Genomic DNA, 27,652 nt, shown 5'->3' with positions numbered 1-27,652 from the left:
TGTGATGGGAGAAAAGAATGAGGGGTAGCTTGGGGTGGGGGCTGCCTGAGCTGGGGCGACGGGATATCTGATGTCACAAAAGCAGGGCCTGGAGGCAGGCAGGCTGGCGTGGGTGGCACTGAGTCCAGGGCCACGCGGGGCCATGGGCTGCTGCCAAGACAAGGACTTTGAGATGTCTGATGAGCAGTCCAAGGAGGCAGAGTCTGAGGACGGCAGGGAAGATGAGACCATAGACACACAAAGAGGGCCCAGGGAGTGTGAGAGGGGGCTTCCCGAGGGTAGGGGTGAGCTCAGAGGCCTCGTCGTCCCCTCAGGCGCCGAAGGTATCGATTTGAACTCCCCGGACCATCCGAATCACAAGTCGAACGAAAGCCTTCTGATCACCGTGCTGTGGCGGCGACTATCCATGTTCAGTCGTCGGGGCTCCTCGCGGTCAAGCAAGAGGCAATCAGACCAGATTCGGAAGCAGGAGAGTCCGATCCGAGAAGGCAACCAGGAGGAGCCGGAGAAGGGATGACCCCAGACCTGCTCTCAGTCCGCCCCAACCTCCAGAGAATAAAATTTCTAACGTGTACCTGCACGACCACTCTGGGGGACTGGGCGCGGACACCACCAGGCAGCTGGTTCTTTAAGGCTCCTTCCCGGAGACAGGCCCAGCCCCCTGAGCTCCTGCTGTAGTACTCCGGGGCGGGATCACGGTGGCGCCTTAGCCAATGGGAGGGCGGGGTCGCTCTTGCGTTTGAGTGTGGGGCGTGTCTTTCGGGTCGCCGGGCTTGAAACGCATGGGACCGCCCCCTCGTCACTGGGGGTGGGGTTACGTGTAGGTGACGTGGCCGCTTCCAGTCTTTGGTCGGGTTTCGGCGGCTTCAGTGCTCGGGGAGGAGGCAGTGACGGCTGGGGAGATTGGAAGTGGCGGCGGCGGCAGGCGGCAGAGGGGAGGTAAGATTCGCTCTAAAGGGGATCTGGCCGCCGTGTCAGCTCTGGGGCAGTGGTTTTACGGGGGCGACGACTGACGGGTGGAAGGGAATCAGGGGCGAGCGGGCAAGTCCTGCTGGCCCGGCTCCGGGTGAGCGAATTCCTTGTCGTCCAATCAGGAAAGCCTCTGTTGAGAGAGACGTCGGCCTTAGCTAATGAGTGGTTGAAGTCTTCCAGAAGGCGGACCTTGGGCGGGGGGGGTGGGACTTCCTGTTTCAAATAAACACCCAGAGGTTTCCCCCTCCGCCCACCGAAGTGTGCCAGTCTTTGGAGGTCCGTTACCGGCCCTCCCTGAGAGGCCGAAGGAAATCTTGGAAACGAAAGGGCTGGGTTAGGGCCCGGGGCAGTTACACGAGCCAGGCCGCAGTCTCAGGACCACGGGATTGGCTCTGGCCCTGTCTCTGCTTCAGGGTCCCCTGCCCGCGCTCTGGCCGCCAGAGCCAAGTTGGAAAAAGAGTCTGAAGCGGGTTCGACTTGGGACAGGGGAAAAGCGGGGCCCTTTCCGCTGCTGGCCCGCCCCAGGATTTGCGAGCGTCTTGGGCGCGAAAGTCCATGAGAAGTGCAGAAGGGGCTCGAGGATTTGTTGATTGGGGTGGGGCGGGGGAGTTTGGGAAAAGAAGCTGCCTGGGGAATGACACTCTCCCCTCCACAACAGTCCGAGGTTATGCGTCTCAATGATCCCGCGGAAACGCTACGGGTCTAAGAACACGGATCAGGGTGTCTACCTGGGTCTCTCAAAGACACAGGTCCTGTCCCCTGCAACTGCTGGCAGTAGCAGCAGCGACATCGCCCCTCTGCCCCCCCCAGTGGCCCTCGTCCCTTCCCCTCCCGACACCATGTCCTGCCGGGATCGGACCCAGGAGTTTCTGTCTGCCTGCAAGTCCCTGCAGACCCGTCAGGTAAGGACCTGGAGTGGAAAACGCGAGGAGTGAGCCTTACTCAAATGTAGGAAGAACTGTGCTCCACCACTGTTAACCGAAGTAATTTTGGGGGGTACCTGATGGAATTGATAGGCTTGGATGGGGCCTGTAGGGTCTGCTATAGCAACAGAGAAGAGGTCGGCTGGCTAACTAGGGGCAAGGACTTAGACTTTTTTTTATGAGGAATCCCTTGGAGGGCAGGATTGCTATTCTGGAGGGAGTACTTCAGAGAGTACTTGGCTGCAATATAATTGGTGTGAATAAGGAACAAGTTCTAGGAAGAACCTTTAGGTTCTAATAAAGCTCTTCTAGGAAGAGCCTTTAGCTGAGCAACATGCACCTTGAATTTTCCAATATACTTCTACCATAAGTTTGCTCTGTAACCATGAGAAAATTAGTTAATCTAGTTACATCTTAGTTTTGATCTCTGTAAGATTAAGGACATTTTCTAGATAAGTAATTTGTTGTTTTTGTTTTGTTTTGAGATCTGTTTTTCAACTCTGTCAACAGGCTGGAGTGTAGTGGCGTGATGATAGCTCACTGCAGTCTTGAACTCCTAGACTCAAGGGATCCTCTTTCCTCAGCCTCCTGGGCAGCTGGGACTACATGGATGCACCACCCAGCTAATTTTAAAATTTTTTCCTACAGGCAATGTCTCACTATGTTGCCCAGGTTGCTCTGGACACCACACCTGGCCCTAGATCAGTAATTTGTATCAAAATCACTTAGGTTTGGATGTGGTGGCTCATACCTGTAATTCCAGCGCTTTGGGAGGCCTAGGCCAGAGGATCACTTGAGGCCAGGAGTTAGAGACCAGCAGGAGCAACAAAGCAAGACCCTGTCTCTACAAGAAAAAAAAAAAAAAAAAAAGCTGGACGTGGTGGCATGTGCTTGTAGTCCCAGCTACTTAGAAGGCTGAGCGAGGCCCAGTCTCTTCCTCTCTCTTTTTTTTTTTTTTTTTTAATTTTGAGAAGGAATTTCTCTCTTGTCGCCCAGACTGGCGTGCAGTGGTGCAATCTCGGCTCACTGCAACCTCCTCTTCCTGGGTTCAAGCGATTCTCCTGCCTCAGCCTCTCGAGTAGCTGGGATTACAGGTGCCCGTCGCCACGCCCGGCTAATTTTTGTATTTTTTTTTAGTAGAGATGGGGTTTCACCATGTCAGTCAGGCTGGTCTTGAACTCCTGACCTGAGGTGATCTGCCCTCCTCAGCCTCCCAAAGTGCTGGGATTACAGGTATGAGTCACCACACCCTGCCTCTCTCTCTCCTTTTTTGGAAACAGGGTCTCTCTCTGTCACCAAGGTTGGAGTGCAATGGTTCTATCTCATCTCACTGCAACATCTGCCCTCCTGGGCTCAAGCAACCCTCCTGTCTCAGGCTCCTCAGTAGCTGGGATTATAGGCGTGTGCCACCACATCTGGCTAATTTCTGTTTTGTTAGTAGAGATGGGGTTTTACCATGTTGCCCAGTCTGGTCTCGAACTTCTGGGCTCAAATGATCCGTCTGCTTTATTTTCTCAAAATGCTGGGATTACAGGTGTCAGCCACTGCACTCAGCTCCTCTTAAAAAAAAATGTGGGAGTGCTTTTTTTTTATTTATTTATTTATTTATTTATTTATTTTTGAGATGGGAATTTCTCTCTTGTTGCCCAGGCTGTAGTGCAGTGGCACGATCTTAGCTCACTGCAACCTCCGCCGCCCGGGTTCCAGTGATTCTCCTGCCTCAGCCTCCCAAGTAGCTGGGATTACAGACATGCGCCACCATGCCCAGCTAATTTTGTATTTTTAGTAGAGACGGGGTTTCTCCATGTTGGTCAGGCTGATCTCAAACTCCCAACCTCAGGTGATCTGCCCACCTCAGCCTTCCAAAGTGCTGGGATTGCAAGCGTGAGCCACTGCGCCAGCCGGGAGTGCTTTTTTAAACAATCCCAGTGGGACCTGAGTAAGCATTGTTTGTTTGTTTGTTTGTTTGTTTTTGAGACAGTCTCTCTTTGTTGCCAGGCTGGAGCACAGTGACGTGATCTGGGTTCACTGCAGCCTCCACCTCTGGGTTCAAGCGATTCTCCTGCCTCAGCCTCCCAAGTAGCTGGAACTACAGGCATGTGCCACCACACCCAGCTAATTTTTGTATTTTTGGTAGAGACGGGGTTTCACCCTGTTCACCAGGATGGTCTCTGTCTCTTGACCTTGTGATCTGCTCGCCTCGGCCTCCCAAAATGCTGGGATTACAGGCATGAGCCAGTGCACCTGGCCAAGTAACTGTATTTACTTATTTATTTATTTATTTATTTATTTTTTGAGACGGAGTCTCGCTCTGTCACCCAGGCTGGAACGCAGTGGTGGGATCTCGGCTCACTGCAGCCTCCACCTCCCAGGTTCAAGTGATTCTCCGGCCTCAGCCTCCTGAGTAGCTGGGACTACAGGTGCATGCCACCACACCTGGCTAATTTTTCGTATTTTTAGTAGAGATGGGGTTTCACCATGTTAGCCAGGTTGGTCTCAATCTCTTGACCTCATGATCCGCCTGCCTCAGCCTTCCAAAGTGCTGGGATTACAGGCGTGATCCACCGTGCCCAGCCGAGTAACTGTATTTTTAAATATTTTTACCGATGGCTGGGCATGCTGGCTGACACCTGTAATCCCAGCACTTTGGGAGGCTGAGGTAGGAGGATTGCGTGAGCCTAGGAGTTCAAGACCAGCCTGGGCAATATAGCAAGACCTTATCTCTACAAAAAGTTAAAAAATTAGCTAGGTGTGGTGGTGTGTCCTGTAGTCCCAGCTACTTGGGAGGCTGAAGTCGGAGGATCGCTTGAGCCCAGGATGTCGAGGGCGCAGTAAGTTATGATCATGCTACTATATTCCAACCTGGGAGACAGAGTGAGACCCTGTCTCAAAAATAGAAAAGTTATAAAGATGTGTTTTTCAGCTCATGGTAAAGCTGCTCTTCTATGTGATCTCCAAGAGCTTTGCAATCATCCTTATTGATTTCCTGATTTGAGGAATAGAATGGCAATACTAGATACCATTTATTTAGTGCTTACTATGTACCAGGTAGTTGACTGAAGTACTTTTCAGCCTTTTTGTTATTTAACCTTAGCAACAATGGGAGATGTGTGGATTGTCTTCATTTTATAGAAGAGGAAGTAGAGATTTAGAATGTTTTAAGTAACTTGCCCCAAATCCCCCAGCTAGTAAGTGGTGAGTCAAGATTTGAACTCAGGTCTACCTGCTCTTCAAATCTGGACTCTAAATGACTACCACTCATAAATCTAGATCATCTGATGGATGCCACCAGTACTAGAGATAGGTTAGTGGACACCTCAGGAAGTGAAAGCTGGGACTGGGGAAGGGAGAACTAAAGTTGTCACCTCTTGCCATCGCTTTTCAGAATGGAATCCAGACAAATAAGCCAGCTTTGCGTGCTGTCCGACAACGCAGTGAATTCACCCTCATGGCCAAGTGAGTTGAGAGAAGCTTTCTGGTGGGGTGATATAATGTCTGAAGAAAAGTAGACTTGCGATCAGTAGCCTTGGCTGTGAAGTCTGGGATTGGTTGTGGGTTCAGAAGGGCCTCCTGCCCTTTCCCACAGTCTCACTAGTGGTCATTTGCAGGCGCATTGGGAAAGACCTTAGCAACACATTTGCCAAGCTGGAGAAGCTGACAATCTGTGAGTGTTCTTGGGGTCTTTCAGAAGTGGGGCAGTAAATCAAAGAGGGCTGAGGGCTATATTCCCTGAGCTTTGTCCTTGACCTCACCCATTGTGGCTTCTTGTTTGTCTCTGTAGTGGCAAAGCGCAAGTCTCTCTTTGATGATAAAGCAGTGGAAATTGAAGAGCTAACATATATCATCAAACAGGTGAGCTACTAGCCATCAGGAGAGCCCAGCATTCCAATCAGATCACCTGTGTCTTCTGTGATTTTCCATTGCCATGGGGACCCAGAGCAAGTTTCTTTTTTTAGAGAGGGGGTCTCACTGTGTTGACCAGTCTGGAGTGTAGTGGTGTGACCTAGCTCACTGCAGCCCTTAACTCCTGGGCTCAAGCTATCCTCCAGCCTGAGCCTTCTGAGCGGTAGAGACTACAGGGACATGCCCTCATTCCTGGATAATTTTTTTTTTTTTTTTTGAGACAGAGTTTTGCTCTTTCACCCAGGCTGGAGTGCAGTGGTATGATCTTGGCTCACTGCAACCTCCACCTCCCAGGTGCAAGCGATTCTCCTGCCTCAGCCTCCCCAATAGCTGGGACTACAGGCACCCGCCACCAATGACTGGCTAATTGTTCTATCTTCAGTAGAAACGGGGTTTCACCATGTTGGCCAGGCTGGTCTCGAACTCCTGACTTCAAGTGAGCCGCCCACCTTGGCCTCCCAAAGTGCTGGGATTACAGGTGTGAGCCACTGCACTCGACTGTAATAGTAACTTTTATTTTATTTATTTATTTATTTATTTATTATTTTTTGAGACAGAGTTTCACTCTTGTTGCTCAGGCTGGAGCACAGTGGCGCGATCTCAGCTCACTGCAACTTCTGACTCCTGGGTTCAAGTGACTCCCCTGCCTAAGCTTCCCGAATAGCTGGGATTACAGGCACATGCCACCACTCCCAGCTAATTTTGTATTTTTAGTAGAGACGGAGTTTCTCCATGTTGGTCAGGCTGGTCTCAAACTCCTGACCTCAGGTGATCTGCCCACCTCAGCCTCCCAAAGTGCTGGGATTACAGGCATGAGCCACTGCACCAGGCCAATAATAACTTTTTTTTTTTTTTTTTTTTTAAGATGGAGTCTCACTCTGTCGCCAGGCTGGAGTGCAGTGGCGCGATCTAGGCTCACTGCAACCTCCGCCTCCCAGGTTCAAAACGATTCTTTTGCCTCAGCATCCCAAGTAGCTGGGACTATAGGTGCGCACCACCACACCCAGCTAATTTTTTGTATTTTTAATGGAGATGGCATTTCACCATGCTGGCCAGGATGGTCTCAATCTCTTGACCTCATGATCTGCCTGCCTTGGCCTCTCAAAGTGCTGGGTTTACAGACATTAGCCACTGAGGAATTGTGTGTATGAAAATAATTCTGTTGATGCCTCTCGAAACTACAGTGCCAGCTGGGCGCGGTGGCTCACGCCTGTAATCCCAGCACTTTGGGAGGCCGAGGTGGGCGGATCACGAGGTCAGGAGATCGAGACCATCCTGGCTAACACGGTGAAACCCCGTCTCTACTAAAAATACAAAAATTAGCCGGGCGAGGTGGCAGGCGCCTGTAGTCCCAGCTACGCGGGAGGCTGAGGCAGGAGAATGGCGTGAACCCCGGGGGGCGGAGCCTGCAGTGAGCCGAGATCACGCCACTGCACTCCAGCCTGGGTGAAAGAGCGAGACTCCGTCTCAAAAAAAAAAAAAAAAAAAAAGAAACTACAGTGCCTTTGACTCTTCCCTTTTCCTGAGTACTGTCCGGGGGCTTTATTGGTCATGCCCTAGACCCAAGATTTTGGCCTTTGAAAGGGTTCTGTGGCCAAGAGCATGGCCTCACAGAATGGAGCCAGGGCAGTAGGCTGGAGGAGTAAACAAGTTACTTACAAATGGATGAAGGCCCTACTTTGCCTCTTTCTAGCTCTTCTCTGCAGGAACTGAGCCAGAGCAAACACTAAACCTTGGAAAATCCTAGCAGGCCCATCTGGTCTGACTGAGATATTCTCACTCTGGCTAGTAACTTCCACCTTGCCCTTCCTACCAGAGATGGCCATCGTGAGAGATGCTAACTGAGGACTCCTTGGCTAATACTTTGTTTTTTTGTTGACTCTTTTACCAGGACATCAATAGCCTCAACAAACAAATTGCTCAGCTCCAGGATTTCGTGAGGGCCAAGGGCAGCCAGAGTGGCCGGCACCTGCAGACCCACTCCAACACCATTGTGGTCTCCTTGCAGGTGGAACCTGGGGAGGAAGGGAGGGAGGCAAAGGGGAAGAATGTGGAGTCTTCTTTGGTTGACCCTCTCTCCTTTTCTTCTAGTCGAAACTGGCTTCTATGTCCAATGACTTCAAATCGGTTTTAGAAGTGAGGACAGAGGTGAGAACAATCTGTGTAGGACGGGTAGGAATATGGGGGTAAAGATCCAAGAGGGAAATGAAGAAGGGACAAGTTCTACAGGGTCATGGGGCCAATGGTGGGAGTCTCTTTAACATGCCTGCTTTCTAGTGGCTTCAGGTCCTTTGCATTTTTCCCCAACCCCAGAACCTGAAGCAGCAGAGGAGCCGGAGAGAGCAGTTCTCCCGGGCACCTGTGTCAGCCATGCCCCTTGCCCCTAACCACCTGGGTAAGTCACAGGTAAAACGGGAAGCCCTGGGAGGTAAGGTTACTTACTCTGGTTGTGATGGCATCCTCTAAAGGCACGGGTTGGCTAGGAGAGTGGAGGGTCAAGGAATTTTCTAGGCTTTATCTCTCAGAGGCCGAACCAGATGGTTGAGATTCGTGATCCACATTTAGACTCCCACATTCTCACTGTTGGGGTGAATTCAGTTATATTCAGAATAATGATAATTTCTAATTTTTTTTGTACACTTTATTCACATTCTCTAATTTTCACAACCACCCTTTGAGAAAGCAACTGTTATTATCACCCATTTTACAGGTGAGGAAACTGAGGCTCAGAGAGGTTAAATGACCTGTCCAGGGTCACAAGGCTAGTAAGTGCCAGAGCTGGGATTCAAACCCAGAGCATGTGGGCTTTGAACCTGCTTTTAACTGTTAAGGTGTGCCACGTCCTGTTTTCTCCCCCAGGGGGTGGTGCTGTGGTTTTGGGGGCCGAGTCCCATGCCTCCAAGGATGTCGCCATCGACATGATGGACTCTCGGACCAGCCAGCAGCTGCAGCTCATTGACGAACAGGTACCCAAGCTCTGAACTAGGGAGAATCAGCTTCTCTATTATCCTCTGTGGTTCCCAAGAGAGTGTTTGGAGTGTGCCATGGGCAGAATGGCAAGCTGGGAGGGTTGTAAAGATGCAGGTCTGACCCTGAAGAAGCTGATGGTGCTCATGTGCTCTCTCCCTCTCCTGAAGGATTCCTACATCCAGAGTCGGGCAGACACCATGCAGAACATTGAGTCGACAATTGTTGAGCTGGGCTCCATCTTTCAGCAGTTGGCACACATGGTTAAGGAACAGGAGGAAACCGTTCAGAGGTGAGACACACTCTCTCGCCCCAAACAGAGGAGCTTTCTCTTCCCCGTGGATTGGCATCTTAAAGTCCCCAGGGACTGCTTGATGCCCTTTCGAAGATAGAGTGAATTCTGCCCACCCATGGGACCCAGTTCACCTGCTTCCATCCACCCAACAAGTGTTTATTGAGCACCTGTTCATGTGAGGCACTGTTCCAGGTGTGGGAGATACAGTGGCAAGTAGGACAGTAAAGCCTGTCTGGAGCTGCTTTGTAGCATGTGTAAGTGTATGGAATTTGATAGGGCAGATGAGGACAGCTGTGGAAAAGAACTGACAAGGCTGGCACGGTGGCTCACACCTGTGATCCCATAGGCAGCACTTTGGGAGGCCGAGCAAGGCAGATGCTTGAGTTCAGGAATTCAAGACCAGTTTAGGCAACAAAGTGAGACCCTGTCTCTACAAAAAAATACAAAAACTAGCTGGGCATGGTGGCATGGGCCTGTAGTCCCAGCTACTCGAGAGGCTGAAGTGGGAGGATGGCTTGAGCCTGGGAGGCAGAGGTTGCAGTGAGCCAAGATCGTGCCACTGCACTCCAGCCTGGGCGACAGAGCCAGATGCTGTGTCAAAAAATAAAAATAATGAACAACAAAATTTCAGGTAGTAATAAAGGCTGTATACAGAGTTAAAGTAGGATGATGTGTTAAAAAAGTAGTGGATGGGTACGGTGGCTTACACCTGTAATTCCAGCACTTTGGGAGGCCCACGCAGTCACTTGAACTCAGGAGTTTGAGACCAGCCTGGGCAACATGGTGAAACCCCATCTCTACAAAAATAAATTAGCTGGACGTGGTCGCGCATGCCTGTGGTTCCATCTACTCGGGAGGCTGAGGCGGGAGGATGACTTAAGCATGGGAGGTCGAGGCTGCAGTGAGCCATGATGGAACCACTGCGCTCCAGCTTGAGTGACAGAGCGAGACCCCATCTCAAAAATAAGAAAATGACTAAGTAGGTATATCAGATTGTGTGGTAGGGAATGCTGCTCTGAAGACATGACATTTAAGCAGAGACTTGAATGACAAGAGGGATCCTGCCAGGCAAAGAAGAGAAAGTGTTCTAGGCCAAGGAGACAGCTAGAGCAAAGCCTTGTGATGGGACAGTCTCACCATACACAAGAATCAAGAAGGCCTGCGTGGCTAGAAAGTAATGAACAGGGATAGAGAACTACAGGGTGTACTGGAGGGATGTAGGCAGAGGCCCAACAGTGGGCTGGCCTCTCTGTTCCTCTGGTGCCTCATGCTACTACAGGAGGTTTTATCTGCTCCTCCTCTGTGGTGCTTAGCATTCAGTCAGTCAGTTATGGGAATATAGCAGCGGGCAAAAGAGACGAAATCCTTGCCCTTCTGGAACGTGTATTCTAATAGGGAGATAGATGTGAAAAAGTCATCATAAATAAACAATATGTTAAAAAAAAAAGTCATAAATGCCAAAAAAAAAAAAGAGAGACAGTCAACACAGGATAAGCTAATCAGGAGTGCCAGGTTTGGAGGGAGAGAGGCCCTATTAAGAAGGTGGCATCACACTTGGGAGAAGGTGAGGAAATTAGCTACATAGACCCTGGCAAAGGCCTGCAGGTGACAATATGTCTGATGAGTTAAAGGACAGCAGAGACTACTGCAGCTGGGATCAATGAGGAAGAGAGTTGTACAAGGTGTGGTCGGAGGGGAACTGTGAGACCTCTTGAGACCATTGGTAGGCTTTAGCTTTTACTCTGAGTGACATAGGGAGCCATTGCATTACAGGGGTTAGTTTTTCTGTGTTTGAGACAGAGCCTTGCTCTGTCGCCCAGGCTGGAGTGCAGTGGCATGATCTTGGCTCACTGCAACCTCCACCTCCTAGGTTCAGGTGATTCTCATGCCTCAGTCTCCCGAGTACCTGGGACCACAGGTGTGCACCGCCATGCCCGGCTACTTTTTGTATTTTTAGTAGAGACGGAGTTTTGCCACATTGGCCAGGCTGGTCTTGGACTCCTGGCCTCAAGTAACCTGTCCACCTTGGCCTCCCAAAGTGCTGGGATTACAGGTGTGAGCCATCACAACTGGCCAAATACATTTAATTTTATTTATTTATGCATGTATTTATTTATTTATTTTTATTTTTGAGATGGAGTCTCACTGTCGCCAGTCTGGAGTGCAGTGCCAGAATCTCAGCCCACTGCAACCTCTGCCTCCTGGGTCCAAGTGATTCTCCTGCCTCAGCCTCCTGAGTAGCTGGGACTGCAAGTGTGCGAGACCACGCCCAGCTAATTTTTGTATTTTTAGTAGAGACAAGGTTTCACCATGTTGGCCAGGATGGTCTGAATCTCTTGACCTTATGATCCGCCCACTTCAGCCTCCCAAAGTGCTGGGATTACAGGCATGAGCCACCATGCCCTGCGTTAATTTTATTTTTATTTATTTATTTATTTTTGAGGCGGAGTTTCACTCTTGTCCAGGCTGGAGTGCAATGGCACCTGTCGCCTCACTCACTGCAACCTCTGGGTTCAAACAATTCTGCCTCAGCCTCCTGAGTAGCTGGGAGTACATGCACCCACACCACTCCCAGCTAATTTTTGTATTTTTAGCAGAGACGGGGTTTCACCATGTTGGCCAGGCTGGTCTCGACCTCCTGACCTCAGGCAATCCGCCCACTTTGGCCTCCCAAAGTGCTGGGATTACAGATGTGAGCCACCGTGCCTGGCCACATTTAACTTTAAAACAAAAATTATAATAGTGTATACCCTGGGATTTGTAAAGTACATAGATTTAACTGTAGAATAAGGGATGAAACAGGAGGGTTTCAAAATTTTGACAGTTTTTTTTTTGAAATGGAGTTTCGCTTTGTTGCCAGGCTAGAGTACAGTGGCTCGATCTCAGGTCACTGCAGCCTCCGCCTCCCAGGTTCAAGTAATTCACCTGCCTGAGCCTCCCGAGTAGCTGGGATTATAGGCGCCCACCACCACGCCCAGCTAATTTTTGTATTTTTAGTAGAGACAGGGTTTCACCATGTTGGCCAGGATGGTCTCGATCTTTTGACCTTGTGATCTGCCTGCCTCGGCCTCCGAAAGTGCTAGGATTACAGGTGTGAGCCACCACACCTGGCCAATTTTGACAGTTTATATGAAGTAGGCTGTGAAGAGTTAATAAGGTATATTGTAATCCCTAGAGCAACCACTGAAATAAAATAGAAACTCAACAATGACATATAGCAAGAAGAGCAATAACCAAATTGAAATGGAAATAGAATTTTAATCAAAATTTCAATTAATTCAAAAGAAGGACAAGAGAGGATAAACAGAAACAAAAAATAAAAGAGAAAAACAGAAAATAGTGCCAGGTGCGGTGGCTCACGCCTGTAATCCCAACACTTTGGGAGGCCAAGGTGGGCGGATCACGAGGTCAGGAGATCGAGACCCTCCTGGCTAACATGGTGAAACCCCGTCTCTACTAAAAATAGACAAAAAATTAGCCGGGCGTGGTGGTGGGTACCTGTAGTCCCAGCTGCTTGGGAGGCTGAGGCAGGAGAATGGTGTGAACCCAGGAGGCAGAGCCGTGAGCTGAGATCGCGCCACTGCCCTCCAGCCTGGGCAACAGAGCGAGACTCCATCTCAAAAAAAAAAAAAAAAGTAAAATGGCAACCCTAAATCCAACCTTATTAAAAATTACGGCTGGCCTCAAGTGATCTCCCCACCTTGGCCTCCAAAAGTGCTGGGATTACATATGTGAGCCACCACACCTGGCCAGATTCTGCCTTTTTTGTTGTTGTTTTTTGTTTTTTTTGTTTTTTTTTTGTTGTTGTTGAGACAGAGTCTCACTGTGTTACCCAGGCTGGAGTGCAGTGGCACGATCTTGGCTCACTGCAAGCTCCACCTCCCGGGTTCACGCCATTCTCCTGCCTCAGCCTCTCGAGTAGCTGGTGTTACAGGCTCCTGCCACCATGCCCGGCTAATTTTTTTTGTATTTTTAGTAGAGACAGGGTTTCACCATGTTAGCCAGGATGGTCTCGATCTCCTGACCTTGTGATCCGCCTGCCTTGGCCTCCCAAAGTTCTGGGATTACAGGCATGAGCCACCGCGCCTGGTCGATTCTGCCCATATTTTAGTCTCCGTCCCAGACCTGTCTCCTAAACTCCGTATATCCATACTCCTGTTCAACATCTCCACTTACTGGCCTGGGAGTGGTGGCTCATGCCTGTCTTCCTAACACTTTGGGAGGTTGAGGCAGGTGGATCATTTGAGGTTCAGGAGTTTGAGACCTGCTTGGCCAAAATGGTGAAACCCCATCTCAACTAAAAAAAAAAAAAAAAAAATAGCTGGGCATGGTGACACATGCCTGTAATCCCAGCTACTCAGGAGCCAGAGGTGGGAGAATCACTTTAACCTTAGAGGCAGAGGTTGCAGTGAGCCGAGATCCTGCCATTGCATTCCAGCCTGGGCAGCAAGAGCAAAACTCTCAAAAAACAAAAACAAAAACACAAGCTGGGTGTGGTGGTGCACTTCTTGGTCCCAGCTGCTGGGAAGTCTGAGGCAGGAGGATCTCCTGAGCCCCAGGGGTGGAGGTTGCAGTGAGCAGAGATTGGGCCACTGCACTCCAGCCTGGGTGACAGCAACACCCTGTCTCAAAAAAAAAAAAAAAAAGTATTAAAAAGTTAAATGTATTTTGAAGAAATTAAGAGGAAGACATGGTAATAGTATTCACATATTTACCATCTTCAGTGTTCTTCATTCCTCCTTGAATAGATCTAAGTTTCCCACTGGTATCTCTTCCCTTTATCCTGAAGGAGCACTTCCTTTGGTATTTTTTTTGTAGTGGAGATCTGAAGAAGCACTTCCTTTGGTATTTTTTTTGTAGTGGAGATCTGCTGACAACAGTTTCTTTCAGTTTTCTTTCATCTGAAAACTGAAATCTTTTTCACTAACTAAATCAAAACTAAACTTTTTTTTTTTTTTTTTTGAGACAGTCTCACTCTGTTGCCCAGGCTGGAGTGCAGTGGTGCGATCTTGGCTTACTGCAAGCTCTGCCTCCCGGGTTCACGCCATTCTCCTGCCTCAGCCTCCTGAGTAGCTGGGACTACAGGCGCCCACCACCACGCCCGGCTAATTTTTTTTGCATTTTTAGTAGAGACGGGGTTTCACCGTGTTACCCAGGATGGTCTTGATCTCCTGACCTCGTGATCCGCCTGCCTCGGCCTCCCAAAGTGCTGGGATTACAGGCGTGAGCCACTGCGCCCGGCCTCACCTTCATTTTTGAAGGATGTTTTCTCTGGATATAGACTTCTGGATATACAGTTGCTTTTCTTTTTTTTTTTAAGTTTTTATTTATTTTTTCCTGAGACAGGGTCTCACTCTCTTGCCTAGGCTGGAGTGCAGTGGCATGATCATGGCTCACTGCAGCCTTGACCTCCCACCTCAGCCTCCTGAGTAGCTGGGGCTACAGGCATACACCACCACAATAGGCTGATTTTTTTTTTTCTTTTTTGCTAGAGATGGGGATCTCACATGTTGCCCAGGCAAGTCTCAAACTCCTGGGCTCAAGAAATCTTCCCATCTTGACCTCCCAATGTGCCTGGCTCATACAGATTTATTCTTTTTTTTTTTCTTTTTTCCAAGATGGAATTTTTGCTCTTGTTGCCTAGGCTGGAGTGCAGTGGTGTGATCTCGGCTCATTGCAGCCTCCACCTCCTGGGTTCAAGCGATTCTTGTGCCTCAGCTTACTGAGTAGCTGGGATTACAGGCACCCACCTCCATACCCGGCTAATTTTTTTTTGTATTTTTAGTATAGACGAGGTTTCACTGTGTTGGCCAGGCTGGTCTTGAACTCCTGACCTCAAGTGATCCTCCCGCCTCCGCCTCCGCCTCCCAAAATGCTGGGATCACAGGCATGAGCCACAGCACCTGGCCCGATCATGTTTTTTTTGTTTTTTTTTTTTTGTTTTTTTTGAGATGGAGTTTCGCTCTTGTCACCCAGGCCGGCATGCAGTGGTGCGATTTTGGCTCACTGCAACCTCCGCCTCCTGGATTCAAGCGATTCTCCTGCCTCAGCCTCCTGAGTAGCTGGGATTACAGGTGCCCGCCACCACGCCTGGCTAATTTTTTGTATTTTTAGTAGAGATGGGGTTTTGCCATGTTGGGCAGTCTAGTCTCGAACTACTGACCTCAGGTGATCCGCCCACCTCGGGCACCCAAAGTGCTGGGATTATAGGTGTGAGCCACCACGCCCAGCCTCTGAGTTTTTTTTGTTTTGTTTTGTTTTTTTTTGAGACGGAGTCTTGCTCTGTCGCCCAGGCTGGAGTGCAGTGGCGCAATCTCGGCTCACTGCAAGCTCTCCGCCTCCCGGGTTCACGCCATTCTCCTGCCTCAGCCTCTCCGAGCAGCTGGGAGTACAGGCGCCCGCCACCACGCCCGGCTAATTTATTTTTTTGTATTTTTAGTAGAGACGGGGTTTCACCGTGGTCTCGATCTCCTGACCTCGTGATCCGCCCGCCTCGGCCTCCCAAAGTGCTGGGATTACAGGCGTGAGCCACCGCGCCCCGCCTGAGTTTCTTTTATGTGTAAATTTGTCTTTAAATTTAGGAAGTATTTGGCTATTATTACTTTAAACATTTTTCTGCCTCTTTCTGTCCTTACCATCTGGAAATATATATGTTTCCAGATACATGTCTTACATAATAAATTTATATTAATTATATGTATATTTTCAGGTCGATGTGCTGTTAAGCCCATTTGGTGAATTTTTTTTAGATAATTTTCAGTTTCAAATTTACACTTCGTTCTTTTTTAGAGATGTTTCTCTGCTGTGATTTACTACCTTCTTAGTACAAGCATATTTTCCCTCAGTTATAATAGCTGCTTTAAAATTTAATTCTTATCATCTGGATTATCCTAGGGATGGTGCCATTCATTGCCTTTTCTTTTCTGTATGGGTCACAGTTCCCTGTTTCATTGTATAACTACTAATTGAGGATTTTATCGTACATGTTATAATTGATATATTATGAAGATTCTAGATTATCTTATGTTTCTATAAAGAATGTTGACTTTTTTGTTGTCGCAGGCAGTTAACTTGGCTGAACTAAGATCATTGTTTTTTATATTTCTTCTGTGGTTTATGTAATTTATGGAATGATTGGTATAATAGGAGGTACCCAGGCATTACTGGAAGGAGAACCTCGAGGAGTGAGAAATAGTCATTGGATTCAGCAATGTAGATATTGTTGGTGACTTTGAGTCAGATTCAATAGAGGGATGGGAGCAAAAGCTTGAATGCAGTGGCGTTTAAGAGAGAATGAGGCTAGCCATGGTGGCTCTTGCCTGTAATCCTAGCACTTTGGGAGGCTGAGGCAGGTGGATCACTTGAGGCCAGGAGTTCAAGACCAGCCTGGGCAAAATGGTGAAACCCCATCTCTACTAAAATTACAAAAAATTAGCTGGGCGTGGTGGCGTGTGCCTGTCATCCCCAGGAGGCTAAGGTTGCAGTGAGCCGAGATCCCGCCACTGCACTCCAGCCTGAGTGACAGAGCAAGACTCTGTCTCAAAACAGAAAAACAAACAAGAATGAGAGAGAGCAATTAGAAAGAGTAGGAATAGATGAATAGACAGCTCTTTCTTTCTTTCTTTCTTTCTTTCTTTCTTTCTTTCTTTCTTTCTTTCTTTTTTTCTTTTTTTTTTGAGACAGAGTCTTGCTCCGTCGCCAGGCTAGAGTGCTGTGGCGCAATCTCAGCTCACTGCAACCTTCGCCTCCCGGGTTCAAACGATTCTCTTTCCTCAGCCTCCCGAGTACAGGCACGTACCACCACACCCACATCCAGCTAATTCTTTTTTTTTTTTTTTTTTCAGTAAAGGCGGGTTTCACCATGTTAGCCGGGATGGAAAATGGACAGCTCTAAGAGTTTTGCTTCAAGATGGAGAAAGGAAATGGAGTAATAGCTGATAGGAGGAAGTTAATCAGAAGTTTTCTTTTTTCGTTTTTTTACTATGAAAATTTGGGGGTTAGGCAAAGTAGCTTACACCTGTAATCCTAGTGCCCTGGGAGTTCAAGGCAGGAGGATCGCTTGAGGCCAGAAGTTCGGGACCAGCCTAGGCAACATAGCAAGACCCTATCTCTCCAAGAAAATGAAAAATTAGCCTGGCATGGTGACATGCCTGTAGTCCTAGCTATTTATGAGGCTCAGCAGAGAAGATCACTTGAGTCTAGGAGTAGTAGGAGGTTACAATAAGCTGTGATGGTGCCATTGTACTACAGCCTGGGCAATAGAGTGAGACCCTGTCTCTAAAAAATTTTTTAAGCCGGGCGCAGTGGCTCACGCCTGTAATCCCAGCACTTTGGGAGGCCGAGGCGGGCGGATCAGAAGGTCAGGAGATCGAGACCACGGTGAAGCCCCGTCTCTACTAAAAATACAAAAAGTTAGCCGGGCGCGGTGGCGGGCGCCTGTAGTCCCAGCTACTCAGGAGGCTGAGGCAGGAGAATGGCGTGAATCCGGGAGGCGGAGCTTGCAGTGAGCCAGATCGTACCACTGCACTCCAGCCTGGGCGACAGAGCGAGACTCCGTCTCAAAAAAAAAAAAAAAAAAAAAAAATTTAAAAGAAAAAGTTTAAATTTACCAGTAAGTTAAAAGAACCATAATAAACACTGATATAGCTGCAACCTACATTCAACAGTTAACAGTTGGCCAGATTGGCTTTGTTTTATTTTTCTGAACCATTTCACAGTAGGTTGCCGTTATGACACTTAATCCTTAAATATTTTAACGTGTCTCCTAAGAATACACAAATTCTCTTTAAAAACCATCCAGTACTCACTTCAGCAGGATGTATATTAAAATTTGAAGAATACAGAGGTTAGCATGGCCTCTGCACATGGATAGCACAAATTTGTGAAGCTTTCTGTATTTTTTATTACCTGGGTGATGAGATAATATGTATACCAAGCCCCAAGACACACAATTTATTTATAGAACTAACCTACACATGTACCCCTGAAACTAGAATAAAATTTAAAAATTAAATAAAAAAATAAAAACCAGGCTGGGCACGGTGGCTCACACCTGTAATCCTAGCACTTCGGGAGGCCAAAGTGGGCAGATCACCTGAGGTCAGGAGTTTGAGACCATCCTGGCCAACATGGAGAAACCCTGTATCTACTAAAAATACAAAAATTAGCTGGGCATAGTGGTGCATGCCTGTGGTCCCAGCTGCTTGGGAGTCTGAGGCAGGAGAAGTGCTTGAACCTGGGAGGCAGAGGTTGCAATGAGCCGAGATTGTGCCACTGCACTCCAGCCTGGGCAACAGAGCGAGACTCTGTCTCAAAAAATAAAAACAAAAAACCACATCCAGTTATCCTATCTGTGAAAGTTAATGATTTCCTAATATTATGTATTATTCAGTGAGTGTCACTCACAACAGAGTGATACTCTGTCTCAAAAAAATAAAAACCACACCCAGTTATGTCTGTGAAAATTAACGATTTCCTAATATGTATTATCCAGTGAGTGTTACGACAGAGCGAGACTCTGTCCTAGAAAATAAAAAAATAAATAAAATAAAAACCACACCCGGGGCCGGGCGTGGTGGCTCACGCCTGTAATCCCAGCACTTTGGGAGGCCGAGGCGGGCGGATCACGAGGTCAGGAGATCGAGACCATCCTGGTTAACACGTGAAACCCCGTCTCTACTAAAAATACAAAAAATTAGCTGGGCGCGGTGGCGGGCGCCTGTAGTCCCATCTACTCGGGAGGCTGAGGCAGGAGAATCGCTTGAACCTGGGAGGTGTAGGTTTCAGTGAGCCGAGATTGTACCACTGCACTCCAGCCTGGCAACAGAGCAAGACTCCATCTCATAAAAAAAAAAAAAAAAAAGACACCCAGTTATCCTATCTGTTAGAATTAACTATTTCCTAATATTATGTGATGTACAGTGAGTGTTTACATTTTCCCAGTTGTCCCCAAACTGTTTAATAGCTTTTTAAAAATTAAATCAGAAAGCCAGGTGTGGTGGCTCACACCTGTAATCCCAGCACTTTGGGAGGCCGAGGCAGGCAGATTACCTGAGGTCGGGAGCTGGAGACCAGCCTGACCAACATGGAGAAACCCCATTTCTACTAAAAATACAAATTTGCTGAGCATGGTGGCGCATGCAGGAGAATCACTTGAACCGGGGAGGCGGCGGTTGCGGTGAGCCAAGATGGCGCCATCGCACTCCAGCCTGGGCAACAAGAGCAAAACTCTGTCTCAAAAAAAAAAAAAAAAAAAATTAGCCGGGCGTGGTGGCGCATGCCTGTAATCCCAGCTATTTGGCACGCTGAGGCAGGAGAATCTCTTGAACCCGGGAGGCGGAAGTTGGGTGAGCCAAGATCACGCCGTTGCACTCCAGCCTGGGCAACAGAGTGAAACTCCATCTCAAAAAAAAAAAAAAAAAAGGAAGAGTCCCGAATGCGGTGGCTCACACCTGTAATCCCAGCACTTTGGGAGGCAGAAGTGGGTGGATCACCTAAGGTCAGGAGTTCGAGACCAGGCTGATGAACATGGTAAAACCCATCTCTACCAAAAATACAAAATTAGGGTGTGGTAGTGCATGCCTGTAATCCTAGCTACTTGGGAGGCTGAAGCACGAAAATCACTTGAACCCAGGAGGTGGAGGTTGCAGTGAGCCAAGGTCATGCCATTGCACTTCATCCTGAGCAATAAGAGCGAAACTCCATCTCAAGTAAATTAATTAAATCGTCCTCTTTTCTGAGCATCACTGTAGGCTTTAATTATAGGTTTGAATATATTGTTTGTCTTATTATTAGTTAGGGCAATGATTATTGTGAGTGCTTAAGTTGTTCCAAATATGTCTGGTGGGAGCCTAGAGGGTTTAAAAGGCTGAGAGAAAATAAACGTATGTTTGCATGCCAATGGGAATGATGCAGCAGATAAATTTAAAAATGAAATATAGGAGAAACATGGGAGAATTCTTGAAATGATGTCCTTGAGAAGGTGAAAGGAAGTGGGCTCCAGGGCATAAATCGAGGCTTGGCTCTAAGAGGAGCTGGCGATAGGTGGGCGACAGGTGGAAAGACAGAGGCTATTGTAGCAATGCTGGGGGTGGAGCGGCATTTATCCTCAGACCACTTCAGTCTTCTCAGCTCATTAAGAAGAAAAGCCAGTAGAGGAGAGGATAGGGGAGAGAAGGTGTAGGAGGTTTTAGGAATCCACTCCTGCCCACTTGCTCTTACCCTTTAGCCAGGGTCCAACCCTGATTGATCTTTATTCCCCACGGTATCTAGCAGAGTGCTTTTACCCTACATTGTTGATCATGTGAAACTGAGTGAACACCTACATTTGTATAAAGCCAGTTTCTGAACATCAATCCACTAAGCAGCCTCACACATTTTTTTTTTTTTTTTTTTTGAGACGGAGTCTTGCTCTTTCCCCCAGGCTGGAGTGCAGTGGCGCGATCTTGGCTCACTGCAAGCTCCGCCTCCTGGGTTCATGCCATTCTCCTGCCTCAGCCTCCCGAGTAGCTGGGACTACAGGCGCCCGCCAACACGCCCGGCCAATTTTTTGTATTTTTAGTAGAGACGGGGTTTCACTGTGTTAGCCAGGATAGTCTCGATCTCCTGACCTTGTGACCCGCCCGCCTCAGCCTCCCAAAGTGCTGGGATTACAGGCTTGAGCCACCGCGCCTGGCGCAGCCTCACACATTTAATTGGCCAAGGTAGAAGAAAACACTTGGAGATTCTGATTCGAGAGATGTAAATGGAGTGGGCTTTCAGGGAGCTTCATTTGTACAAATTCCATAGGGGGTTCTGATTAGCATCCAGGTTTGGGAACCACTGATTAAAAGAAAGTTTGTTTATTCAACTACTATATGTTGAGCACCAGCCATTTATAAGGTACTGCGAGTACAGCTGTCTTGATCCTAGAGTCAGGAGAATTGACCGATTTTTGTTGTTGTTATTGTTTGAGACAGTCTCACTCTGTCACCCAGGCTGCAGTGCAGTGGCACGATCTTGGCTCACTGCAACCTCTGCCTCTCAGGTTCAAGCGATTTTCCTGCTTCAGCCTCTGGAGTAGCTGGGATTACAGGCATGCACCACCATGCCTGGCTAATATCTTGACTGATTTTTTTTTTTTTTTTGAGACGGAGTCTCGCTCTGTCACCCAGGCTGGAGTGCAGTGGCAACCTCCGCGTCCTGGGTTCAAATGATTCTTCTGCCTCAGCCTCCCAAGTACCTGGGACTACAGGTGCGAGCCACCACGCCTGGCTAATTTTTGTTTGTTTTTTTTTCTTTTTTTTTGAGACAATCTCGCTCTGTCGCCCAGGCTGGAGTGCACTGGCGCAATCTTGGGTCACTGCAAGCTCCACCTCCCGGGTTCACGCCATTCTTCTGCCTCAGCCTCTCCGAGTAGCTGAGACTACAGGCGCCCGCCACCACGACCGGCTAATTTTTTGCATTTTTAGTAGAGACGGGGTTTCACCGTGGTCTCGATCTCCTGACCTTGTGATCCGCCCGCCTCGGCCTCCTAAAGTGCTGGGATTACAAGCGTGAGCCACCACTCCCGGCCTAATTTTTGTATTTTTAGTAGAGATGGGGGTGTCACCATACTGGTCAGGCTGGTCTGGAACTCCTAGACCTCGTGATCCGCCCACCTTGGCCTCCCAAAGTGCTGGGATTACAGGCGTGAGCCACCGCGCCCGGCCTAATTGACTGATTTTTATCTATTTCAGCTGAGACCTAGGGAACCCCTTGCAGAGTTAGGCCATAAACACCATAGCTCCTTGAACTATGTTGTATTTTGAATATTAGAATATTAAGTCTGGGTGTGGTGGCTCATGCCTGTAATCCCAGCTCTTTGGGAGGCCGAGACCATCCTGGCTAACACAGTGAAACCCCATCTCTACTAAAAAAAATACAAAAAAATTAGCCGGGTGTGGTGGCCAGCACCTGTAGTTCCAGCTACACGGGAGGCTGAGGAAGGAGAATGGCGTGAACCCAGGAGGCGGAGCTTGCAGTGAGCCCAGATCACGCCACTGCACTCCATCTCAAAAAAAAAAAAAAAAAAAAAAAAAAAGTTGAGTTCTTTCCTCAATCCATGTACATTTAAAATGAAATTATAGCATATAGGCAACTTTACATTCTAGTCTTCCTTGAAACAGTGTCATACGTATTTTTCACTGTTAGCATGTGTTTGCTCATTGATTTAGCAAACATTTGTTGCTGCTGTGAGCTAATCCTGCTGGGTCTGAGGATAAAAGGGTGAAAGACCATTCTGGTCCTCCTGGAGCTCACTAGTAGGAGAGACATAAGTTGACAGTGACAGCTCAGTATGATAGGGCAAGAAGAGAAGGGGATGAGGCTGGGTGCGGTGGCTCATGCCTGTAATCCCAGCACTTTGGGAGGCCGAGGCAGGATTACTTGAGGCCAGGAGTTCAAGACAGCCTGTGCAACACAGAGACCCTGTCTCTATTTAAAAAAAAAAAAAAAAAAAAAGAAGAAGGGGATGAGAGAACTCAGAGTAGGTACTGCTCCTAGATGGGGCCAAGGGGCCTTCCCAGAAGTGAACCAAGCTAAGACTTGAAGGGAATGCCAGCCCAAAAAGGGGAAAGGAGAAGCTGTTCTATGTGAGGAAAAAACAGCACAGAAATGAGAAAGAACTTGGTAGATTCAGGAGTGCAGAATTATTCAGCATGGCTGGGGGAGTGGTGAGAGGCAAGGCCAGGTCACAGATGACCTGTGTGTCACAGCAAGAAATTTGGTGTCACGAGAGAACATAAGAAGCAAGTGGATTGATGGTGGGTGAGAATTAGGTTTGTTCTGGATGTGCTGAGTGCCTCAGACTTCATGGGACAGCTAAATGACAGAGTTTAATAGGCATTTCATCTTCTGATGTTTGGAAGAGAAGGCAGTGCTAGAAGTAAGGACTTAGGACAGTGGCCTCTTGGTGAAACCCTGGGCATAGACCACCCAGAGACTGGGTAAAGTGAAAAAAAGGTCAGGACAGATCCCCTATGGAGTCAGGGGGTATGTGGAGAAGGGAAGAATCTAGCCAGACTGAGGAGGAAGGTTGAGGAAGATGAGAGAAGAAAGCAGAGAGAGAAATGTGTCCTTAGAACTTGGGGTAGAGGAATTTTAAGGAGTGGTTATTTCTCCTTGCTCCTGAGAAAGTAAGTTCGAGGTAAGGATGTGTTTGAGTCAGGAGGGGCTTGAATTAATTGTATCAGTGCCAGTATTTTCAGTGGAATGGCTCAGTAGCAATTTTACAGTATGTTGGAGCATGAAAGGGAAATAAGGAAGTAGAATTTATGGGTAACCATATACAAAATAAATTTATGAAAGGATGCAATCTTTAAAATAGGTGTAGACATTCATATGCTTCCTCTCTGCATGCCAGTGGATCTGGGTTTCAGCACTTGCCCTAGAAACCACTGATTAAGTCTCAAGTTTTTTGGGATGCAGATTCTTGGGCCCCAACGTAGAATTTCTGGTTGTGACACTTTAGAATTTTTATATTTGAGAATTCAACAGGTGATTCTTATTTCTCCTAAGGTGTGAAAACCACTGATCTAATGTTGCTCAGTCATTTTCCTTTTCACCTCATAAAATATTCAAACTACAGAAAAGTTGGGAGGATAGCACAATAAACACTCATATTCCTTTCACCTGTAGTCACTAACTTTTTTGTTTTTATGTTTGTTTTTTTCTTTTCTTTTGAGACAAGGTGACATTCTGTCACTCAGGCTATAGTGCAGTAGCGCAGTAATAGCTCACTGTAGTGTCAAACTCCTGGGCACAAGTGACCCCCACCTCAGCCTCCCCAGCAGCTGGGATAACAGGTGCATGCCACCATATCCAGCTAATTTTTAAATTTTTTTGTAGAGCCGGAGTCTCCTATATTCCCCAGGCTGTTCTTGAACTCCTGAACTCAAGCAATGCAGCCACCTTGGCTTCCCAAAGTGCTGGGATTACAGGCATGGGCCATCTGGCCTGGCCACCAATTGTTAACATTTTATCACTTTTTTTCCTCTTTTTTTTTTTGAGATGGAGTCTTGCTCTGTCACCCAGAATGGAGTGCAGTGGTGCGAGATCTCAACTCACTGCAATCTCCGCCTCCCAGGTTCGAGTTGTTCTCCTGCCTCAGCCTCCTGAGTAGCTGGGGTTACAGGCGCACATCACCACATCCAGCTAATTTTTTGTATTTTTAGTAGAGACAGGTTTTCACCATGTTGGTCAGGCGGGTCTCACTTTTTTGTTCAATGTTAAATTAAATCTAACGTTGATTAAATTAGGTTAAATGCTTTTCGCCGCGGTGATTACATTAGCAGGAACTTGATGACATTATCCCTTTGTTGCTGATGTTAATTGAATCACTTGTTCAAGGTGCTGAACTTGTGATCCACCCGCCTCAGCCTCCCAGAGTGCTGAGATTATCGGCATGAGCCACCACACTCAGCCTTTCCCCTCTTTCTTTTGCCGAATTATTTGAAAGTAGGTGCAAATTTCATGCTGTTTTATCCCTAGGTACTACAGCATGCTAAGAATAAGGCATTCTCCTGAACGCCATAATGTCATTTTCTTTCTTTCTTTCTTTCTTTCTTTCTTTCTTTCTTTCTTTCTTTTTTTTTTTTGAGACGGAGTCTTGCTCCGTTTCCCAGGCTGGAGTGCAGTGGCACGATCTCCACTCACTGCAAGCTCTGTCTCCCAGGTTCACACCATTCTCCTGCCTCAGCCTCCTGAGTAGCTGGGACTACAGGCGCCCGCCACCACGCCTGGCTAATTTTCTGTATTTTTAGTAGAGACGGGGTTTCACCGTGTTAGCCAGGATGGTCTTGATCTCCTGACCTGGTGATCCACCCACCTCGGCGTCCCAAAGTGCTGGGATTACAGGTGTGAGCCACCACGCCCTGCCCATAATGTCATTTTCAAGCTAAGAAAATTAACAGTTCTCCAACATGATCCAGTAATCAGCCCATGTTCAAGTTTCCCCATTTGGTTTTTTTTTTTTTTTTTGAGACGGAGTCTTGCTCTGTCGCCCAGGCTGGAGTGCAGTGGCACGATCTCGGCTCACTGCAAGCTCCACCTCCCAGGTTCACGCCATTCTCCTGCCTCAGCCTCCTGAATAGCCGGGACTACAGGTGCCTGCCACCATGCCCGGCTAATTTCTTGTATTTTTAGTAGAGATGGGGTTTCACCGTGTTAGCGTGAATGGTCCCGATCTCCTGACTTTGTGATCGGCCCGTCTTGGCCTCCCAAAGTGCTGGGATTACAGGCCTGAGCCACCATGTCCAGCCCCCATCTGATATTTAAAACAAAAGTTCTTATCTTTTTTTCTTTCAGTTTAAGACCCAGGAAGATTCACATTTTGTATTTGATGTGTCTCTTTAGTGTGCCTTTTGTTTTATTTTTCATGACATCAACTTTTTTGTTCAATGTTAAATTAAATCTAACGTTGATTAAATTAGGTTACATGCTTTTGCCGCGGTGATTACATTAGCAGGAACTTGATGAGATTATCCCTTTGTTGCTGATGTTAATTGAATCACTTGTTCAAGGTGCTAACTATCAGACTAAGCACACTCATCCCTTGGTATTGTGGGGCATTGGCTCCAAGAGCCCCAGGGGAAACCAAAATCCATGCATCCGCAAGTGCCATAAAATCTTGTCATATGTGCATTAATCTACTCACATCCTCCGATATGCTTATTTAATTTTTTTTTTTTTAATAGAGACAGTGTCTTACCATGTTGTTCAAGCTGGTCTCCAACTCCTAGGCTCAAGTGATCCTCCTGCCTGGGCCTACCAAAGTGCTGGGATTACAGCCTGGCCAAAACTAGGGTCCATATAGCTTTTTTTTTTTGGTGGGTTTTCTTCCCCCCACCCGAGGCCGTCGTGCTATGTTCCCCATGCTGGAGTGCAGTGGCACAATCTCAGTGCAGCATCAAGCTCCTCAACCTCCTGGGTTCAAGCTATCCTCCCACCTCAGCCTCCCGAGTAGCTGGGACTATAGGGTCACACCACCACACCCAGCTAATTTTTGTATTTTTTGCAGAGATGGGCTTTTGCCATGTTGCCTAGGCTGGTCTCAAACTCGTGAGCTCAAGCCATCTGCCCACCTCAGCCTCCCAAAGTGCTGGGATTACTGGCCTGAGCCACCATGGTTGGCCATAGAGCTTTTTTTTATCCCCTGACTTCCTGTCCATATCATTATGTTTTCCTTTTTCACTCAGAACCATGATTTCCTGACTGTAATGGTCTGTGAACATTTTTCCCCTTACAATAAATGTAATATAATATTTACAATAAATATAATATAAATACAATAAATATATTTCCCCTTACAATAAATATTTCCCCTTACAATAAATATAATACATACTCACCAGTTAAAAATGTAAATACTGATGAGCAAAAATTGTAACTAACATTTTTGGGGCTCTTGTGGGTTAGGGACTTTATACTAACTCATTGAAGACTGACAGCAGCCTGAGAGAAGGTAGGGTTTGGGTTATCCTCATTTTGCCGGTGAGGAAAATGAAGCTTGAAGTTAGACTAACTTAAGAGTCTTAAGCTAATAAATGGCAGAGTTGGTTTTCAAACCAGAAATAACTTGTTTATAGTACCCTTCCAAAGCTTTTCTATACACAAATATGTATAAGAATGGAATCATATTGTGACCATCTTTCCATGTCAATAAATGGACTTCAACAGCATTCTTTTTAATCCAGTGTCTTTTTGTTTCCTCTTCTCCCGGCCTTGTCCCCAGGATCGACGAGAACGTGCTAGGAGCCCAGCTGGACGTCGAGGCCGCCCATTCAGAGATCCTCAAGTACTTCCAGTCAGTCACCTCCAACCGGTGGCTCATGGTCAAAATCTTCCTCATCCTCATTGTCTTCTTCATCATCTTTGTGGTCTTCCTTGCTTGAACCCTGTCCACTCTGAGGCACTCTGTTGGGGTTTGGGACCCTCCTGGGAAGGCAAGTGGCCAGTGCTGCCACTGAGCCTGTGCAGGGTACTTGGGAGAAAGGCCCTGTTTCCCTGGAACTGCTAAGAATGGCCACTGCCCCTGATCCCCTACCCCTTGCCTCTGGCCACCCTGTCCTCCCCCCACCACCCTCAGGCCTATGAAACACACAGGGTTCTAGATTTGAACTCTGCTGTGAAGTGACTGGAAGGGAGCAGAGGCCAGCTGGGGGCCAGTGGGGGAGGTTGTTTCCACTAGGAGATTTTTATAAACCCTCTCCAGCCTCTCCCAAAGGAAGCGTTGGCAGCAAAGGGAGATGATGCCCTTACCCACCTTCCTGTGAGTGAAGAGAGGAAGCAGCCCCAGGGACCAATTTTCCCAATTGACCTCTTTCTTCCTCTTTCACCATGTGAGGCAGGGAGCCCTGAGCCCTTCAGCTGCCTGCACAACCCCCAACACTGGCTGCTGGTGACTCTCAATCTGCCAAATGTGCTGCAGCCCGTTTTCTCCCAATTACAGCAAGACTGTCAGCCTCACTAGCCATGTCATCATTTCTGGGTGGGAGCGTCGAAGGGCCTAGGCAGCGAGTGGAGAGAGCCCACTGCCCAGTACCAGAACTGAAAGGGTTGGGCTAATGGCTCTGCC

General features: G+C 47.8%; 2 protein-coding genes and 1 non-coding gene across 4 annotated transcripts; all 3 read left to right on the top strand.

Moving 5' to 3' along the window:
• Positions 1-51: 51 nt before the first annotated feature.
• On the top strand, positions 52-574 carry TEX54 (testis expressed 54). Its single transcript, XM_055293034.2, has one exon. It carries the CDS (start codon positions 71-73, stop codon positions 515-517), a length of 447 nt encoding a protein of 148 aa, XP_055149009.1. The 5' UTR covers positions 52-70; the 3' UTR covers positions 518-574.
• Positions 575-795: 221 nt separating this feature from the next.
• On the top strand, positions 796-27,543 carry STX5 (syntaxin 5). Of its 2 annotated transcripts, none has more exons than XM_055291417.2 (11): positions 796-939; positions 1,631-1,874; positions 5,281-5,351; positions 5,504-5,559; positions 5,677-5,747; positions 7,690-7,806; positions 7,890-7,946; positions 8,112-8,193; positions 8,658-8,764; positions 8,936-9,057; positions 26,810-27,543. In XM_055291417.2, the coding sequence occupies exons 2-11, from the start codon at positions 1,650-1,652 to the stop codon at positions 26,967-26,969; spliced, it is 1,068 nt and encodes a 355-aa protein (XP_055147392.1). In that variant the 5' UTR covers positions 796-939; positions 1,631-1,649; the 3' UTR covers positions 26,970-27,543. The 2 variants fall into 2 exon arrangements, with proteins under 2 accessions (XP_055147392.1, XP_063498331.1); XM_063642261.1 differs by lacking the exon at positions 796-939 and adding an exon at positions 1,183-1,248.
• Positions 17,860-17,961, top strand: LOC129461447 (U6 spliceosomal RNA). The gene has a single exon (XR_008650554.1). It is a non-coding gene; the product is annotated as a U6 spliceosomal RNA (small nuclear RNA).
• Positions 27,544-27,652: the final 109 nt, after the last annotated feature.

Source organism: Symphalangus syndactylus, chromosome 1 (genome assembly GCF_028878055.3).
Source record: "Symphalangus syndactylus isolate Jambi chromosome 1, NHGRI_mSymSyn1-v2.1_pri, whole genome shotgun sequence".
NCBI lineage: Eukaryota > Metazoa > Chordata > Mammalia > Primates > Hylobatidae > Symphalangus > Symphalangus syndactylus.
This window is presented reverse-complemented; position numbering and strand designations above follow the sequence as displayed.

What these genes read in the sequence shown, in the direction of transcription:
- TEX54 (XM_055293034.2), top strand. Translation starts at nt 71, where the DNA reads ATGTCACAAAAGCAGGGCCTGGAGGCAGGCAGGCTGGCGTGGGTGGCA.
- STX5 (XM_055291417.2), top strand. Translation starts at nt 1,650, where the DNA reads ATGATCCCGCGGAAACGCTACGGGTCTAAGAACACGGATCAGGGTGTC. An exon ending in TAACATATATCATCAAACAG is followed by an intron (nt 5,748 to 7,689) that starts GTGAGCTACTAG and finishes CTCTTTTACCAG; the next exon opens with GACATCAATAGCCTCAACAA. An exon ending in TTTTAGAAGTGAGGACAGAG is followed by an intron (nt 7,947 to 8,111) that starts GTGAGAACAATC and finishes CCCCAACCCCAG; the next exon opens with AACCTGAAGCAGCAGAGGAG.